The sequence below is a fragment of the Haematobia irritans genome, chromosome 5 (assembly GCF_050003625.1).
Source record: "Haematobia irritans isolate KBUSLIRL chromosome 5, ASM5000362v1, whole genome shotgun sequence".
NCBI classification, from domain to species: domain Eukaryota; kingdom Metazoa; phylum Arthropoda; class Insecta; order Diptera; family Muscidae; genus Haematobia; species Haematobia irritans.
This window is the reverse complement of record NC_134401.1, coordinates 153,573,542-153,588,620: the sequence shown is the minus strand read 5'-3', so window position 1 is coordinate 153,588,620 and position 15,079 is coordinate 153,573,542. Positions and strand designations below refer to the sequence as shown.

General features: G+C 31.6%; 1 protein-coding gene across 1 annotated transcript in view; it reads left to right on the top strand.

The window, feature by feature from the left end:
• LOC142240137 (uncharacterized) overlaps positions 1-8,428 on the top strand; it is a 328,529-nt gene extending 320,101 nt beyond the window's left edge. The window contains 1 exon segment of the mRNA XM_075311847.1: positions 6,588-8,428. Coding sequence (XP_075167962.1) covers positions 6,588-8,428 — 1,841 coding nt within the window.
• Positions 8,429-15,079: the final 6,651 nt, after the last annotated feature.

Genomic DNA, 15,079 nt, shown 5'->3' with positions numbered 1-15,079 from the left:
GTTTCGAAAATTTTGCCAAAATTTTATTTCATAGAAATTTTGTCAAAATTTTATTTCTATAGAAAATTTTGTCAAAATTTTACTTCAATAGAAAATTTTGTTAAAATTTTATTTCTATAGCTAATTTTGTCAAAATTTTATTTCTTTAGAAAATTTTGTCAAAATTTTATTTTTATTGAAAATTTTATCAAAATGTTATTCCAATAGAAATTTTTATCAAAAACGTTTTATTTCTATACAAAATTTTGTCAACACTTTATTTCTATGGAAAATTTTGTCAAAATTTTATTTGTATAGAAAATGTTGTCAAAATTTTATTTCTATGGAAAATGTTGTCAAAATTTTACTTCTATAGAAAATTTTGTCAAAATTTTATTTCTAAAGAAAATTTTATTTTTATTGGAAATTTTATCAAAAACGTTTTATTTCTATATAAAATTTTGTGAAAATTTTATTTCTATAAAAAATTTTGTCAAAATGTTATTTCTTTAGAAAATTTTGTCAACAATTTATTTCTATAGAAAATTTTGTGAAAATTTTATTTGTATAGAAAATTTTGTGAAAATTTTATTTGTATAGAAAATATTGTCAAAATTTTATTTCTATAGAAAATTTTGTCAAAATTTTATTTCGATAGAAAATTTTGTCAAAATTTTATTTCTATAGATAATGTTGTCAAAATTTTATTTCTAAAGAAAAGTTTAGTTTTATTGGAAATTTTATCACAATGTTGGAATAACATAGACATTTTTATCAAAAACGTTTTATTCTTGTAGAAAATTTTGTCAAAATTTTATTTCTATGGAAAATTTTGTCGACATTTTTTTTCTGTAGAAAAGATTTTCAAAATTTTATTTCTATAGAAAATTTTGTCAACATTTTATTTCTATGGAAAATTTTGTCAACATTTCATTTCTATAGATAATTTTGTCAAAATTTTATTTGTATAGAAAATGTTGTCAAAATTTTATTTATATGGAAAATTTGATAGCAATTTTTGTCAACATTTTATTTCTATAGAAAATTTAGTCAAAATTTTATTTCTATAGAAAATTTAGTCAAAATTTTATTTCTATAGAAAATTTAGTCTAAATTTTATTTCTAAAGAAAATTTTATTTTTATTTAAAATCTTATCAAAATTTTATTTTAATAGAAATTTTGTCAAAATTTTATTTCTATAGAAAATTTTGTCAAAGTTTTATTTCTATAGAAAATTTTATTTCCATACAAAATTTTTTCAAACATGTTGCATGTACGCTATCCAAAAATAAAATTTTGCTCTTAAAACATATTTGAGCTGATCATATTCCTTTCTGGGTGCAGCAGCTATTTTCTTTTGGTTTCTATTCTCGGGTCCCATTCCTCCAGGATAGAATGTCACACTTGCAAGCTATAGGCGTTTGCCTGCTTGTTATGAAAATACCGAATTATCAAGTAATCCTGACAAATCTCTTGAACTTTGGCTTGTGGCAACCCTAAATCTTGTAGAAAGTTTTGATGTTTGGATAACTATGTCCTACACCCAGAAGGAGACGAGATAGACGCACAGAGTCTTTGGAAATAATGCTCAGGGCCGACTCCTGGATCGATCTACCCATGTCCGTCGGTCCGCCCTTATGCCTGTCAGTAAACGAATTTTTGTAATCCAATTCTAGATCGTAGTTTTAGCCAAATAGACGTTTAGCATAAGTATCTACTTTGGGTCAGAAAACGACTTTGGGTCAGAAATCGGTTCAGACTTCGATATAGCTCTTATCTATACCTTTCGCCCAATATTCACTTATATGGTCCCAAAAGCAAGAGTATTTCTATGACTTGCTTTAAAGTTTGTACAGGGAGTACAATTAATAGTGTTGTAAAGTGTTTTTTAAGTTGATTGGAATTGGTTGAGATTTAGCTCCCATATACATGTATCGAATATTTAGAACTACAAAGTGGTTCAGCATATAATATAGACGGCCCAGCCCTACTTCACACTTTTCTTACTTGTATTTTCTTAATTTGTGACACGCCCATGGCTTTCTCGTGCCTAATCTTCAGACCCTACCCTAATATACAATAGCTGCACTAATATTCACGCAATAGCAGAAGTATATAAATCAAAGCTAGACATTGAAACAATTGAATTCCTAACAGACCAACAATAGAACCGACAAAATACCGGACATGCGAGCAGGCGGCCAGACGAATAACGGCCGCATAGACATAGACTTTCATTTATTCGCTTGCTGGCAATAATCATTACAATAAACTGAAACATTTAGACAAAGCATATTTCTGGTGAATAAAAAAAAAGAAAGGAAAATAAACGGAAACATTTATAAGCATTAATATTCACTCTTTGTAAGAGGGGCTCCCGCCCCCTAAAAATATTTTCGTAGAAGCAAAAAAGAAGAAGTAAAAATTCCATTTGAATATTCATGAATTGAAACCTCTAGCACTTTCTTTTTCATTCATTTAAGAATTCTCGAGCATATACATTCATATATTTTTGTGGTTGAAATAAAATTAAATTTTTGGCTTCAATATTTGAAAATGGGATTTGGACCATCAACATAATACCTAAGCATTTTGTTACACCATGCTGACTTTTGCTTTTAGCCATTATGAAAAGTATGCTAATATATCTCTTAAATTATATAATTTATTAAAATGATTTTTCCCCCTCTTAAATCATGGCGTGTACAATAAATGGATGCAGAAGAAAAATGTATATGAACGATGAGTAAAGAAATTGGGTACCAATTATACCGTCTAAAAAACAGATTCAAAAAAATTCTAGGAAATATTTCAATATAGTTTACCACACCACATGCTCATGGTTAGCTTTGATTAGATATAACGGCTGTTTTCTGGTCTGTTCGGTCTCTATGGGTGGTCCACTTATTAAATATTAAATAAGTCGGAACAGCTATTATTTCCTGTTGACCGGCTGGCCTGAAGCTGATTGAGAAGCCTCTGAGTAAGGTTAGGTACAGTGGCAGCCTGAGATTTCAGACTCACTTAGACTATTCAGTCCGTTGTGATACCACAGTGGTGAACTTCTCTCTTATCACTGTGTGCTACACGGTTCTATGTTAAGCTCAATGATAAGGGACCTCGTTGTTATAGCCGAGTCCGAACGGCGTTCCACATTGCAGTGAAACCACTTAGAGAAGCTTTGAAATACTCAGAAATGTCACCAGCATTACTGAGGTGGAATAATCCACCGCTGAAGAATTTTTTGGTGCTCGGTTGAAGCAGGAATCGAACCCACGACCTTGTGTATGCACTACGGGCATGCTAACCATTACACCACGGTGGCTCCCATCCACAATCGAATTACTTGGGTTGTAGTAACACTTACCGATGGCACGGTATCTTAAAACTTCATAACATCGTCTTCTAAATTGTAAGTTAGTCCAAAAAGGTATGTATAGGTAAGTCTACAAATAATTACGAGTCGATATGAACTTTTGCACGGTCCGTAGAGAGCAAGAATTGAAATATTGGGGTCGCTTATATGGGGGCTATATACAATTATGAACTTGATATGGATCAATTTTTGTGTGATTGGGGATTGGTTCATCTGAGGACTATATATAACTCTAGACCGATATGAACTTAGTTTGGCATGGTTGTTAGCGGCCATATAGTAGCACATTGTACCAAATTTCAACCGGATCGGATGAAGTTTGCTACTCCAAGAGGTTCCGGAGTTCAAATTTGGAGATCGATTTATATTGGGGCTTTATATAATTATGAACCGATATGGACCAATTTTTGCATGGTTGTCAGAGACCATATACGAATACCACGTACCGAATTTCAACGGGATCGGATGAATTTTGCTTCTCCAAGAAGCTCCGAAGGTCAAATCTGGGGATCGGTTTATATGGGCGCTATATATAATTATCGACCGATATAGACCAATTTTTTCACGGTTATTGGAGACTATATATAGGGACACCACATACCAAATTTCAACCGAATCGGATGAAATTAGCTCCTTCAAGAAGCTCCGGAGGTCAAATATGCGGATCGGTTTATATGGAGGTCAAATATGCGGATCGGTTTACATATGGACCAATTTTTGCATGGTTATTAGAGACTATATACTAACACCACATACCAAATTTAAACCGGATCGGATGAAATTTGCTCCTTCAAGAAGCTCCGCAAGCCAAAACTGGGGATCGGCTTATATGGGAGCTATATATAATTATGGACCGATATGGACCAATTTTTGCATGCTTGTTAAAAACCATATACCAACAACACGTACCAAAATTCAAACGGATCGGATGAAATTTGCTCCTCCAAGTGGCTCCGGAGGTCAAATCTGGGGATCGGTTTATATGGGGGCTATATATAATTATAGGCGGTTTATATGGGGGCTACACATAATTATGGACCGATATGGACCAATTTTTGCATGGTTATTAGAGACTATATACTAACACCACATACCAAATTTCAACCGGATCGGATGAAATTTGCTCCTTCAAGAAGCTCCGCAAGCCAAATCTAGGGATCGGTTTATATGGGAGCTATATATAATTATGGACCAATTTTTACATGCTTGTTAAAGACCATATACCAACAGCACGTACCAAATTTCAACCGAATCGGATGAAATTTGCTCCTCCAAGTGGCTCCGGAGGTCAAATCTGGGGATCGGTTTATATGGGGGCTATATATAATTATAGGCGGTTTATATGGGGGCTACACATAATTATGGACCGATATGGACCAATTTTAGCATGGTTGTTTGAGGCCATATACGAACACCACGTACCGAATTTCATCGGGATCGGATGAATTTTGCTTCTCCAAGAAGCTCCGGAGGTCAAATCTGGGGATCGGTTTATATGGGGGCTATATATAATTATGAACCGATGTGGACCAATTTTTGCATGGTTATTAGAGACTATATACTGAAAACACGCACCAAATTTCAACTGCGTCGGATGGAATTTGCTCCTCAAAGAGACTCTGGAGGTCAAATCTGGGGATCGGTTTATATGGGGGCTATATATAATTATCGACCGATACGGACCAATTTTTGCATGGTTATTAGAGACCATATACCAACACCACGTACCAAATTTCAACAGGATCGGATGAATTTAGCTTCTCCAAGAAGCTCCGCAAGCCAAATCTGGGGATCGGTTTATATGGGAGCTATATATACTTATGGACCGATTTGGACCAATTTTTGCATGATTTTTAAAGACCATATACCAACAACACGTACCAAAGTTCAAACGGATCGGATGAAATTTGCTCCTCCAAGTGGCTCCGGAGGTCAAATCTGGGGATCGGTTTATATGGGGGCTATATATAATTATAGGCGGTTTATATGTGGGCTACACATAATTATGGACCGATATGGACCAATTTAAGCATGATTGTTTGAGGCCATATACGAACACCACGTACCGAATTTCAACGGGATCGGATGAATTTTGCTTCTCCAAGAAGCTCCGGAGGTCAAACCTGGGGATCGGTTTATATGGGGGCTATATATAATTATGAACCGATGTGGACCAATTTAAGCAAGGTTGTTTGAGGCCATATACGAACACCACGTACCAAATTTCAACCGGATCGGATGAAATTTGCTCCTCCAAGTGGCTCCGGAGGTCAAATCTGGGGATCGGTTTATATGGGGGCTATATATAATTATCGAGCGATATGGACCAATTTTTGCATGGTTATTAGAGACTATATAGGGACACCACATACCAAATTTCAACCGGATCGGATGAAATTAGCTCCTTCAAGAAGCTCCGCAAGCCAAATCTGGGGATCGGTTTATATGGGAGCTATATATACTTATGGACCAATTTGGACCAATTATCGCATGGTTCTTAGAGACTGTATACTACCATTGCGTACCAAATTTCAACCGGATAGGATGAATTTTGCTCCTTCAAGAGGCTCCCCAAGCCATAACTGGAGGTCGGTTTATATGGGGCTATACGTAAAAGTAGCCCCATATGGCCCATTTGCAATACCATCTGACCTACATCATTAACAACTTCTTATGACAAGTTTGAAGTCGATAGATTGTTTCGATTGAAAGTTAACGTGATTTCAACAGACGTACGGACGGACATGCTTAGATCGACTCAGAATTTCACCACGACCCAAAATATATTTACTTTATGGGGTCTTAGAGCAATATTTCGATGTGTTACAAACGGAATGACAAAGTTTATATACCCGCCATCCTATGGTGGAGGGTATAAAAATTAATTGGATCAATTAATTTCGTGATTGAATCAGAATTTTTGTAGGCAAGGACCTTGCAGTTTACGATAGACCATCTCCGGTCTCCACATTTTTCCAAAGAAACGAAGTGTAATCTCCGTTAGTTTACATTTTGCTGATATTAATTCAAAAACTTACAAACCGGAAATTGAGTTTGTTTTTTTTACTTTTGTGTGAATCACATAAGCCACAGGACATTTGTCACTCTCATGGTTGGCAATAAAAACAATAAATCATTAAAATGTAAATGCAAGCTATACAAAACAAATTCTTACCTTTCATATTAAACTTACTACTAAATTTAGCTTTTGTCTGCTCTTTGTTCTTGCAGAAAACAAATTATCCGACCAGGAAGCATTGGAGGAAATACGTCAACTCAGTGTACAATTGCAACGTATCCAGGAAATGGCTCCACCCAAAGGCGTGGCAGTCATGACAATATCCAGTCTCTTGGATGGCCTAAAGACACCTGGCAGCATGGTAATGGTGGCAGCAGCTGCCTCCCAGGCATTGGCCAACAACAGTGGAGGAAATCAATTAAGTGTACGACCCAATAAACCGGAAGCCCTGCCATTGCTCTCACTCAACTCAGAGATGCAAAAATACACTCAAATGCAACAGAAATCATTGGTGGCGCCGTCAAACAATAATGTAACACCAGTGTCATCCGTGTCTGTGGCAACAGCTCTACCAGCACTAACCACCACTACGGTGACCATGGCCACCCCTGTATCACCAGCCACCAGGGTGACAAGGGCCACCAGGATACAGGATGAGAAGGCATGCAATACCGAGTTAACCGGAAATTGTGTGGCCGAAGAGGAGCTCAAACATCAACATATCATTTGTGATGCATGCTACAAGAGATGCAAGACCAACGACGACGATGGCCATGCTGCACCATCAGTCCCCTTGACCAAATGTCAACTCTTGGGATCACCTCCACCCGAGAGTGGTGGTTTAACCTTTAAGGATATTAAATTGGAATGCATGTGTTCCCAGTCCGATGATTTGGATCAGGTGGCCACAAAAAGAATAACCAAAAGGACGGCAGCCACAAATACACCACCACCTCCGGCGGGTCATGGTCGTAGTCGAAAACATAGCTCACGCCATTATCGCCACAAAGAGAGGCAAACAAAAACCCATAGTAGTTCGAGTTTGCCATGTGGTGGTGGTGGTGGTGACGGGAATGGCGATGGAACTTTAAACAATCAATCTGGCAGTTTAATAGGCCAAAGACAACAGCAACAACTAATTTGTGATAATTGTAAAAATAAATTTAAAAGCCTAGAGGCTGGGCGAAGAGTAGGGGTGGGGGGTGGTAAGGTCATCTCCTGTTCCACATCGAAGCATCATAGAAAACTAAGTAGATTAAGTTCCAAATGTAGTAAACTTCTTAGCGATATAGAGAATTCCCAAAGAATTCCAAAGAGTGCCACAATGTCATCCACAACAGCATCAGCATCATCATCAGCAATCATACACTCGGGTCCCGGGTTGCCGTTGCTGCATCAACAACGGCCCCCCTTGGAGACAACAATCGAAGGAAGTTCCATGCAAAAACAATATTCCACCGATGATATAATTTTTTATACCACCACCGATTCAAGTTCGGATGATGAAGACGATGATGATGATGATAGCAATGAGGATGATGACGATGAGGATGAGGAAAGTGATCAGGCAGCCGAGGCTGATATCGATGAAGACAATGGTGTTCAAAGAAAATGCCATCATCGGCATGGTGATGACTCTTCGAGTGTCTCACAAAGTAAAAGTGAAACTAAAGTACCCAAACACTTAGGAATTGACGAACTGCCAACCAGCATATCAAAATCCTTGCTTAATATCCAAACTTCAAGCTCCAAATTACCAGTGGCCAGTGTTACCAGCATTACTGGTGTAGCTGGTGTTGGTGTTGGTGCTTCGACGACAACTCAAGGAAATTCCAATAATGCCTTATTAGATACCAAAACAAAATCAACCACATCGGTTACTGGTGGTTCGACAACCTCTACGACGATATCCACAATGGTACCTCCAACACCAGCAACATCGTCTCAGCAATCGTCGCAAACCGTTAATGGCAACGGCAAGACAAAAAGACCTGATAAATTGGTCTTGAATTTAAATGATCGCTCAAAATTCACCAAAGAAGTTTCAGTTTGAAAGATATCTTCTTACAGCATTTGCTTTAAATTGTTGTAAATTTTTTTTTTTATTAAATGTTTAAGGTATACAAATATTTGAAATTATTTATTTTAAGGTATAAAATTTTTTATTTAAATGTATATTATAATCGTGAACATTTCACTGTTCAGTTCATTGTTTTTTTTTTTTTTTTAATTTTTTTTAATTAAATTTTTAAGGTATAAAAATATTTAAAATTATCTATTTTAAGGTATAAAATTATTTATTTAAATGTATATTATAATCGTGAACATTTCACTGTTCAGTTCATTGTTTTTTTTTGTTTTTTTGTTTTTAATTCGGACGAAAGACAGGGGGACAGGAAATATAAAAAAAAAAATTTTGTATGTGGTTTAAATTGTTGTTAAAAATTAGATTTTATTTTTATTCATTTTTTTTAATATTTAAAAATTGTTTATTTAAATACGTCTAATAATCAGCAACATTCAACAGTGTTAAGTTATTTTTTTAATTCGGCCATAGAACAGAGAGCAAGAAATACTAAAAAAAATATATATTTTTTTTTAATAAATATTTTGACAACTACAAGGCCTAATAGTTTGGTCTCAACCTTAATAAATGATAGCCCAAAATTCATCAAAGAAGTTTTAGGTTGAAAGAATTTGTGAATTTGGTTTAGTTGTTTTATATATAAAACTATTTAATTAATTTAATAAAACAAAGATTTTTAATTATTTTTTTTTCAGATTTTTGGGCGATCTCAAATTCAAGAAATTGAGAAAAGTTTTTTTTTTTTTATTTTTTTTTTAAATTTTTTAGATTTGAGATAATTTATCGCTCAAAAATTCACCAAAAAAGTTTAGATTTGAAAGACTTGTATTTTATTTTTATTTAATTTCTCAATTTTAGAATACTTACAAAATATCTAATTAAATATATTATATACTCACCAAGATTTCACAGTTTTCAATACATTGCTTTTTGTGTGGTTGTTTAATGTGAACGTAGGACGGAGGACAAGAAACAAAATATTTTTTTTTTTGTTAATTTTTGAAAATAAATATCTTGATAAATTTGTCCCCAATTTAAATGATTTATCAAAATTCAGCAGAGAAGTTTCAGTTTGAAACACCTTTTTTACAATATTTATTTGAAATTATTATAAAAAATTTAAGAATATTAAAAAAAAACAATGTTTATTGAAATGTGTATTTTTTATACATTTTTTTATATTTTTGGGTATTAAATTGGTCTTGAATTTAAATATTCAAAATTCACAAGATTAGGTTATTTTAGGTATAGTGGCAGTCCGATATTTCGGACTCACTTAGACTATTCCCAAAAGATATTTCACTTTTTTTTGGATATAATATTTTTTTATACCCACCCCCCCTCCATACACACAAAGAAAATTTCATTAAAAGTCAGCCAACGAAAAATGTTCATTGACATAACGAAACATTTTCACTAATACAATGAAAATATTCGTTAATAGTACGAAACGTTACGTTGATTGGCAGAAAATTTGATATATTAACGAAAAATTCGTTGTATTAACGAATTTGTTTCATTGGCTGAGTTTTAAAGACACATTTCGTTAATATAACGAAACTTTTTCTATTAGTGTAGAATGGGGGATATATTAAAATTGCCATTCCGTTTCTAACACATCGAAATATTGCTCTAAGACCCCTTAAAGTATATATATTCCGGGTTGTGGTGAAATTCTGAGTTGATCTCAGCATGTCCGTCCGTCGGTCTTCACGCTAACTTCCGAACGAAACAAGCTATCGACTTGAAACTTGCCATAAGTAGTTGTTATTAATATAGGTCGGGTGGTATTGTACATAGGCCATATCGGACCACTTTTACGTATAGCCCCCATATAAACTAACCACCAGATTTTTCTCTTAGAGAAGCAAATTTCATCCGATCCAGTTGATATTTGGTACATGGTGTTACTATATGGTCTCAACAATCATGAAAAAATTGGTCCGTATCGGTCCATAATTATATATAGCCCATAATTATATATATCCCCCCACTTAACACCATATAAACCGATGTATCAAAATTTTATTTCTATCGAAAATTTTTTCAAAATTTTATTTTTATAGAAAATTTTGTCAAAATTTTACTTCTATAGAAAATTTTGTCAAGATTTTATTTCTATAGAAAATTTTATAAAATTTTATTTCAATAGAAATTTTTTTCAAAAATTTTTTCCAATAGAAAAATTTGTGAAAATGTTATTTCTATCGAAAATTTTTTCAAAATTTTATTTCTATAGAAAATTTTGTCAAAATTTTTTTCCAATAGAAAATTTTGTCAAAATTTTATTTCTATAGAAAATTTTGTGAAATTTTTATTTCGATAGAAAATTTTGTGAAAATTTTATTTCGATAGAAAATTTTGTGAAATTTTTATTTCGATAGAAAATTTTGTGAAAATTTTATTTCGATAGAAAATTTTGTGAAATTTTTATTTCGATAGAAAATTTTGTGAAAATTTTATTTCGATAGAAAATTTTGTGAAATTTCTATTTCGATAGAAAATTTTGTGAAAATTTTATTTCTATAACTAGAAAATTTTGTTAAACTTTTATTTCGATAGAAAAATTTGTCAAAATTTTATTTCTATTGAAAATTTTGTCAAAATTTTATTTCTATAGAAAATTTGTTCAACATTTTATTTCTATCGAAAATTTTGTCAAATATTATTTCTATCGAAAATTTTGTCTACATTTTATTTCTATCGAAAATTTTTTCAATATTTTATTTCTATAGAAAACGTTTTCAAAACTTTATTTCTATAAAAAGTTTTATCAAAATTTTATTTCTATAGAAAATGTTGTCAAAATTTTATTTCGATAGAAAATTTTGTCAAAAATTTATTTCTATAGAAATTTTGTCAAGATTTTATTTCTAAAGAAAATTTTTTTCAAATTTTATTTCAATAGAAAATTTTGTCAACATTTTATTTCTATCGAGAATTTTGTCAAATTTTATTTCTATCGAAAATTGTTTCAATATTTTATTTCTATAGAAAATTTTGTTAAAATTTTATTTCTATAGGAAATTTTGTCAAAATTTTATTTCTATAGAAAATGTTAGCGCATTTTATTTCTATAGAAAATGTACCTAGGCCATATCGGACCACTTTTACGTATAGCCCCCATATAAACCAACCACCAGATTTTTCTCTTAGAGAAGCAAAATTCATCCGATCCAGTTGAAATTTGGTACATGGTGTTAGTATATGGTCTCATGAAAAAATTCATGAAAAAATTGGTCCGTATCGGTCCATAATTATATATAGCCCATAATTATATATATCCCCCCACTTAACACCATATAAACCGATGTATCAAAATTTTATTTCTATAGAGAATTTTTTCAAAATTTTATTTTTATAGAAAATTTTGTCAAAATTTTACTTCTATAGAAAATTTTGTCAAGATTTTATTTCTATAGAAAATTTTATAAAATTTTATTTCAATAGAAAATTTTTTCAAAATTTTTTTCCAATAGAAAATCTTGTGAAAATGTTATTTCTATCGAAAATTTTTTCAAAATTTTATTTCTATAGAAAATTTTGTCAAAATTTTTTTCCAATAGAAAATTTTGTGAAAATTCTATTTCTATAGAAAATTTTGCGAAATCTTTATTTTCGATAGAAAAATTTGTCAAAAAAATTTGTCTATAGAAAATTTGTTCAATATTTTATTTCTATCGAAAATTTTGTCAAATATTTTTTCTATCGAAAATTTTGTCTACATTTTATTTCTATCGAAAATTTTTTCAATATTTTATTTCTATAGAAAATTTTTTCAAAACTTTATTTCTATAAAAAATTTTATCAAAATTTTATTTCTATAGAAAATTTTGTAAAATTTTATTTCGATTGAAACATTTGTCAAAAAAATTTGTCTATAGAAAATTTGTTCAATATTTTATTTCTATCGAAAATTTTGTCAAATATTATTTCTATCGAAAATTTTGTCTACATTTTATTTCCATCGAAAATTTTTTCAATATTTTATTTCTATAGAAAATTTTTCAAGACTTTATTTCTATAAAAAATTTTATCAAAATTTTATTTCTATAGAAAATTTTGTAAAATTTTATTTCGATAGAAAATTTTGTCAAAAATTTATTTCTATAGAAAATTTTGTCAAGATTTTATTTCTAAAGAAAATTTTGTCAAATTTTATTTCAATAGAAAATTTTGTCAACATTTTATTTCTATCGAGAATTTTGTCAAATTTTATTTCTATCGAAAATTGTTTCAATATTTTATTTCTATAGAAAATTTTGTTAAAATTTTATTTCTATAGGAAATTTTGTCAAAATTTTATTTCTATAGAAAATGTTAGCGCAATGAAAAGACGGACACGTTGATTCGGGTTGAATTCTTTATTAGAACTAAACGTATCATCCTATGCAAAGTATAGAGTAATCAGTGAATTACAATTAAACCAAAATTACAATAATGAATTACCGTTACTTGAGATAAAGAGTAAAAAAGATCAATTTGTATGAATGAGTTGAAATAGATAAATAGATGTAACATAAGACCAAAACAAAATTATGTTAATCCTAACAGAAAATTTTGTCAAGATTTTATTTCTAAATTTTGTCAAAATTTTGTCAAAATTTTGTTCCTATAGAAAATGTTGTCAAAATGTTATTTCTATAGAAAATTTTGTCAAAATTTTATTTCTATAGAAAATTTTGTCAAAATTTTATTTCTATAGAAAATTTTGTCAAAATTGTATTTTTATGAAAATTTTTCCAAAATTTTATTTCTCTAGAAAATTTTTTCAAAATTTTATTTCTATAAAAAATTTTGTCAAAATTTTATTTCTATAGAAAATGTTTTCAAAATTTTATTTCTATAGAAAATTTTGTCAAAATTTTATTTCTAAAGAAAATTGTGTCCAAATTTTATTTCGATAGAAAATTTTGTCAAAATTTTATTTCTATAGAAAATGTTGTCAAAATTTTATTTCTATAGAAAATTTTGTCAAAATTTTAAATTTTGTCAAACTGAATTATATACGGACTATTTTTAGTTTAATATATACCACGTATGGACTAACTTACAATTTAGAATTCGGTGTTAGGAAGTTTTAGATACCGTGCCATCGGCAAGTTTTACAGGAACCCAAGTAATTCGATGCCACTCGGCGTCGACTGGCAAAAAATGGTCGGCGGCGCGACTTGGCGGATTCATTCTCTATTAAGAAATGATGCAAATTCGGCGCAACGACTGTAGAAATTGTGAGCATCCGTCCTATGACAAGTCCATGTTGACGAATAAGCTATAAATTTAACATTGGATTCTCATAGGTCAGATGTCCACCATATACACAGCCGTTGCACTGAATTTGCATCACTTCTTAAGGTGTGATTCGAAAATTTTGTGATATTATGCCAAATACAAAATTTTAATAATATTTATACCCTGCGCCACACTGTGGAAAAGGGTATTATAAGTTAGTGCATATGTTTGTAACACCCAGAAGGAGACGAGATAGACACATGGTGTCTTTGGCAATAATGCTCAGGGTGGGTCCCTGAGTCGATATAACCATGTCCGTCTGTCCGTCCATCCGTCTGTCTGTGAACACATTTTTGTGATCAAAGTCTAGGTCGCAATTTAAGTCCAATCGCCTTCAAATTTGGCACATGTTCCTAATTTGGGTCAGAATAGAACCCTATTGAAATCGGTTCAGATTTAGATATAGCTCCCATATATATCTTTCGCCCGATATGCACTAATATGGCCCCAGAAGCCAGATTTTTGGATGAATTTGGTTGAAATTTTGAACTAGGAGTACAATTAGTAGTAAAGTCAAGTGTGCAAAATTTGATTGAAATCGGTTCAGATTTGGATATAGCTCCCATATATATGGTTTTCTGATTTCGACAAAAATAATCAAAATACCAACATTTTCCCTTTTAAAATCGCCTCTGCTTATTTGAAAACTTCTAAAAAGGACTGTAATTTTCCTTATTATCAAATACATATATATCGAGCGATAATCATAAAAAAAAACTTTTGCGAAGTTTCCTTAGGTTAGGTTAAAGTGGCAGTCCGATTAAATTTCAGGCTCACTTAGACTATTCAGTCCATTGTGATACCACATTTAACTAAAAGTACCTATTATATATGGGCACTTCTAGTCTTAAGTTTCCTTAAAATTGCTTCAGATTTAAATGGTTCCCATATTTATACCCAGCGCCACACTGTGGAACAGGGTATTAAGGGTATAAGTTAGTGCATATATTTGTAGCACCCAGAAGGAGACGAGGTAGACATATGGTGTCTTTGGCAATAATGCACAGGGTGATTTCCTGAGTCGATATAACCATGTCCGTCTGTCTGTGAACACATTTTTGTGATAAAAGTCAAGGTCGCAATATAAGTCCAATATCAATAATTAAGAGCATACACAATAAATAGAAATAAAATGTTAATATTGTTTGATTTTATTCTTAATTAGTGAAATTCATGTTTATTGCCTAATTTATAAACCAAGTGTATAGATTTTATAGAAGTCTAGCAAATTTTCCCCAGATCGGAAAATGTGGGTCTACAAGGTGGTGCAGGGTATAATATAGTCGGTCCCGCCAGACTTTAGACTTTCCTTACTTGTTTTTTTTT